At 44.2% G+C, this 5,755-nt stretch overlaps 1 protein-coding gene across 1 annotated transcript in view; it reads left to right on the top strand.

Annotated features, from left to right (window-relative positions):
* The window catches only part of FAM186A (family with sequence similarity 186 member A), a 59,510-nt gene that overhangs the window by 34,683 nt on the left and 19,072 nt on the right, over positions 1-5,755 (top strand). The window contains exon 4 of the mRNA XM_037744658.1: positions 2,243-5,748. Within this exon, the coding sequence (XP_037600586.1) occupies positions 2,243-5,748 (3,506 nt within the window). The remainder of the gene's footprint in view (positions 1-2,242; positions 5,749-5,755) is intronic.

Below are 5,755 nucleotides of genomic sequence, written 5' to 3'. Positions count from 1 at the left end.
CACCATGCCCAGCTAATTTTTTGTATTTTTAGTAGAGACGGGGTTTCACCGTGTTGATCAGGATGGTCTCGATCTCTTGACCTCGCGATCCACCCGCCTCGGCCTCCCAAAGTGCTGGGATTACAGGCTTGAGCCACCGCGCCCGGCCTTAAAAACTTTTTGTAGAGACAGAGTCCCACCATGTTGTTCAGGCTGGTCTCAAACTCCTGAGCTCAAATGATCCTCCTGCCTCAGCCTCCCAAAGTTCTGGGATTATAGGCATGAGTCACCACACATGGCTGGATATAAGTCCTTTATCAGAAAAGTGATTTGCAAATATTTTCTCCCTTTCTGTGACTTGTCTTCATTTTCTTAGTGGTGTTTTTGAAGCCTAAAAGTGTTAGTTTGATGAAATCTAATCAATCAATTTATCAATTTTTTAAAATGAATCATGATTTTAGTATTGTACTAAGAACTCATATCACTCAGGGTTCAATAAGAGAGGCAGAATTAGTATAACATTATAGATAATTTTTTTGCAATTAGGAAACATACTTTGTATGATTTCTTTTTATTTATTTATTTATTTATTTATGAGACAGTCTCACTCTGTCACACAGGCTGGAGTGCAGTGGCACGATCTTGGCTCACTGCAACCTCTGCCTCCTAGGTTCAAGTGATTCTCCTGCCTCAGCCAATAATGCCACTGGGCATGGGTTTTTCCAGGCTTTGTGCCAAGTCAAATCATCCCCGTAGGCAGTAGAGTTGTCAATCCTTACAGTCTGTCTCACTCTGGTAGAAGTCCCTGGCCATGGATCTAGGGGATTGAGGATGGATGCAACTCCAATTTAGCACACTTTCACTGTTTGTTACTAAGGTTCTGTAGTTTTTTGTGAATAAATGCTTCTCATTGTGTTGTATGCCTTTGGTCAGTTTTCAAAATCCTAAAATCGTTGTTTTGATAGTTTTGCCCTGTTTTATCTTTGCTTTTGGGAAAAAAAATTGTTGATTTTTTTCACTCAGCCATTCTGCAAATCTTTTCAAATGTGAATCTTTTTTTTTTTTTTTTGAGATGGAGTCTCACTCTGTCACCTAGGCTGGAGTGCAGTGGCGTGATCTTGGCTCACCGCAACCTCTGCTTCCCAGGTTTAACCTGTTCTCCCGTCTCAGCCTCCCAAGTACCTGGGACTACAGGCTCATGCCACCACACCCAGCTAATTTTTGTATTTTTAGTAAAGACAGGGTTTCACCATGTTGGCAAGCCTGATCTTGAACTCCTGACCTCAAGTGATCCACCTGCCTCAGCCTCCCAAAGTGCTGGGATTACAGGCGTGAGCCACCACGCCTGGCCAAATGTGTGTCTTTTATCTGTTAATTTATGACACTTTTGAGAGAACTAAGGTTAGTTTTGATTCAGAAAAAAAGAGAAAGGAGAGACAGGAATCTGAGAAAGAAAATGGAAAGTATTAGCACAACCAAAGCCAAAGCAATGTTTTGTCTTACTTTTTTTTTTTTTTTTTTTGAGATAGAGTCTCTCTTTCTCATACAGGCTTGAGTGCAGTGGTGTGATCTTGCCTCACTGCAACCTCTGCCTCCTGGGTTCAAGCAATTCTCCTGCCTCAGCCTCTTGAGTATCTGGGATTATAGGTGCACACCATCGCATGGCTAATTTTTGTATTTTTAGTAGAGATGGGGTTTCACCATGTTGGCTAGGCTGGTCTTGAGCTCTTGACCTTAGGTGATCCGCCTGCCTTGGCCTCCGAAAGTGCTGGGATTACAGGCATGAGCCACCAAGCCTGGCCTTGTCTTACATTATATCTAACCCCAAACTTGTAACTAAAATTAAGTTGAGGTCGTAGCTGAGTTCATGTCCTAAACTCTGGAAGCAGAAGTTTTAGGTGGTTGGCAGGTCCTGTGGCTTGCACCTGTAACACCAGCAACTCAGAGAGGCAGGGAGGCTGAGGCAGGAGGATTGCTTGAGCCCAAGTTGAGGCTGTAGTGATCATGCTGCTGCACTCCAGCCTGGGAAACAGGGAGATTGCTCTCAACAAAAAAGAAAGAAAAAGTTGTAGGTGATTATGTGAAAAGAGTCATTCTTTTAAAAATAATACTGTTTATTTTAGAGTTAAAGTTTTCAGATTAATCTTTATCTTATAGTTAATTAGTTATAGTTAATCTATGCTAAATTCCTTAGGTTTAAACATAGATAAACACAATGCAAAAGAAAAAGTGCAATTTCACAGTTTTACGTTTTTTTCTTCAGTATCTAGAGGTACTCTGTGGAAATCTTGGAAAGAAAGAGTCATGAAACGACCTGCAACAGCCCATGCTTTAAGACCAGATCAGATGATTAGTGATCAGTTTGCAACAAATACAAAGGTTTCAGAAATCCAAGGTATGCTACAGGAACTCATAGCCACCACAATGTTCAGTACATTGGAAAACAATGCTATTAAATATATATCATCAACAATAGTAAACCTTTCTAAAGCTTTGAGTGCGCTAAGTGATGAATTAAAAGGTATTAACTTCCAAAGTTCCACTATATATGAACATGAAACAAGTGAAGCAGGAAAGGAGCTCTCTCTGAACATAATACAAGATCTCAGTAACGAAAATGAAATGCTTCAGCAGAAACTTCATGATGCAGAAGAAAAATGTGAACAACTTCTTCGATCCAAAATTGTTACAGAACAGGTGTATAAAACATTGTCTGCATCATCAACTGTGAAAGCATTACCTGGATCTTCTCTGCAGTCATCCAGGGCCACTATCAAAGCTGATGATATTGAGGACAATATGGACAATATTTTAGACAAGGAACTTGAAAATATTGTAAAAGAAGTCCAAAGAAAAGGGACCAAGGGCTCTGGGATAACATGGGACTCCACTATTTCATATACAGCCCAAGCTGAAACAACTCCAGATTTAACTGAACAGCAACAGCAACCTGTGGCTTCCAAAGATATTTCTGAAAATGGCACTAAAGATTACGTATCACTGAGGAAAGGTGACGAGTATCAAGCATGGAAAAAAAAGCACACAAAAGTCACATATGTAGATGAGACCTCTGAACCAAATCTGAGTGATAATAAAGATGGACAGAAAGTCTCAGAGGCCCAACCTAGTCAATACTATGAGCTACTGGAAAAGAAAAGAAAAGAAAAGAAATCCATATCTGAAGTCAAATCAAAGTCACCCACTGAAGCAAAAGGCCAACATCTCTTTTTCACTGAAACAAAGAGCCAAGGTGGCAGAAGTAGAACAAGTATTATGTTGGAGCAATTTAGGAAGGTCAAACGTGAGTCCCCATTTGACAGAAGACCAACTGAACCAGAGATTAAAGTAGAACCCACCACTGAGGCATTGCGCAAAGAAAGCAAAGGTGAAATCAGAAGCCTAGTGAAGCCACTCAGTACAATCCAATCTGATTATACCGCTGAGCCACAGAAAGGAAAAATAAAAGGAAAAAAACACCATATCTCTTCAGGAACTACTGCAAGCAAAGAAGAAAAAACTGAAGAGAAGGAAGTGTTAACCAAACAAGTCAAATCTCATCAACTTGTTAAATCACTCTCAAGGGTAGCTAAAGAGATTTCAGAATCTACCAGAGTTCTAGAAAGTCCAGATGGCAAAAGTGAACAGAGTAACCTCGAAGAATTTCAGAACGCCATGATGGCTTTCCTAAAACAGAAAATCGATAACATCGGAAAGCCTTTTGACATAAAGACTCGTCTGAAGGAAGAGGAGTTATTAAAAAGAGCAGAAGCTGAAAAATTAGGAATCATAAAGGCAAAAATGGAGGAATATTTCCAAAAAGTGGCTGAAACTGTGACTAAAATCTTGAGAAAATACAAAGATAAAAAAAAGGAAGAACAAGTTGGGAAACCTAAAAAACAAAAAAAGGTAGTCTCATTTATGCCAGGATTGCATTTTCAGAAGTCTGAAAACAGTACCTTTCTCTCACATGAGAGCACAGATCCAGTAATTAACAATTTAATACAAATGATCTTGGCTGAAATTGAAAGTGAAAGAGATGTTTCAACAGTCCCAAAAGTACAGAAAGACCACAAGGAGAGGGAAGAACAAAGGCAGGAGCAAGAGGATTTGCAAGAGGATCAAGAACAAATGTCTGGTGTGAGTCTCAAACAACAGTTGCTGGAAGAAAGAAATCTCTTAAAGGAGCACTATAAGAGGATAAGTGAGAATTGGGAAGAGAAAAAGGCGTATCACCAGATGAAGGAGGGAAAGCAAGAACAACAGAGACAGAAACAGTGGCAGGAAGAAGAGATATGGAAGACAGAGCAAAAAGAGAGGACTCCAAAGCAGACTGAGCAAGAGGACAAGCAAAAGCAAAGAGGACTGGAGGAAGAAGAGCTTCCAGAGTCAAGCCTGCAGTGGCTGGAAGAAGGGATGCAAAAAATGAAGGCACAAGGGTTGCTCTTGGAAAAGGAGAATGGACAGATAAGGCAGATTCAGAAGGAAGTGAAACATCTGGAGCCAATCATAAAACAGGAGAAAGAGAAGAAAAAGCAGAAGCCAGGGAGAGGGCTAGAGGACCTTGAAAGGCAAAGACAGACCGAAACAAAGGATCGGATGCAGATGAAGAAAGCAAAACCTACAGAGCTAGAAAAAGTGGTCATCCAAACTCCAATGACATTATCTCCCAGGTGGAAGAGCACAGTGAAAGATGTACAGCAGTTATATCAAGGAGAAGCGTTTCATAGGAAACTGAAGAAATTAGAAAATCTTCCTGATGAAAAGAAGCCTGTACTAGCCACACCTCCCTCCCCACAATCCTCCCCACCTGGAGCTCTTCCTATTTCTGGACAACCTCTCAGTAAACGCATTCATCTCACACCACAGCAGGCCCAGGAAGTGGGGATCACCCTCAGCCCTCAGCAGGCCCAGGAACTAGGGATCCCTCTTACCCCTCGGCAGGCCCAGGCTCAGGGGATCACTCTCACCCCTCAGCAGGCCCAGGCCCTGGGAATTCCTCTGACCCCTCAGCAGGCTCAGGAACTAGGAATCCCTCTCACCCCTCAGCAGGCCCAGGATCAAGGGATCACTCTCACCTCTCAACAGGCTCAGGAACTGGGGATCGCTCTCACCCCTCAACAGGCTCAGGAACTGGGGATCACTCTCACCCCTCAGCAGGCCCAGGCCCCGGGGATCCCTCTCACCCCTCAGCAGGCTCAGGCTCAAGGGATCACTCTTACCTCTCAACAGGCCCAGGCCCTAGGGATCCCTCTCACCCCTCAGCAGGCTCAGGCTCAGAAAATCACTCTCACCCCTCAGCAGGCCCAGGCCCTGGGGATTCCTCTCACCCCTCAACAGGCCCAGGAATTGGGGATCACTCTTACCCCTCAGCAGGCACAGGCCCTGGGGATTCCTCTTACCCTTCAGCAGGCCCAGGAACTGGGGATCCCTCTCACCCCTCAGCAGGCCCAGGCTCAGGGGATCACTCTCACCCCTCAGCAGGCCCAGGCCCTGGGGATCCCTCTCACCCCTCAGCAGGCCAAGGGTCAGAAGATCACTCTTACCCCTCAGCAGGCCCAAGTCCTGGGGATCCCTCTCACCCCTCAGCAGGCCCAGGCTCAAGGGATCACTCTCACCTCTCAACAGGCTCAGCAACTGGGGATCACTCTCACTCCTCAGCAGACCCAGGCCCTGGGAATCTCTCTCATGCCTCAGCAGGCCCAGGCCCTGGGGATCCCTCTCACCCCTCAGCAGGCTCAGGAACTGGGGATCCCTCTCACCCCTCAGCAGGCCCAGG

This window comes from Cebus imitator, unplaced genomic scaffold (genome assembly GCF_001604975.1).
Source record: "Cebus imitator isolate Cc_AM_T3 unplaced genomic scaffold, Cebus_imitator-1.0 Scaffold181, whole genome shotgun sequence".
Classification (NCBI taxonomy): Eukaryota; Metazoa; Chordata; class Mammalia; order Primates; family Cebidae; genus Cebus; species Cebus imitator.
Note: the sequence above shows the minus strand (reverse complement) of the source record. Positions and strands in the feature narration are given on the sequence as shown.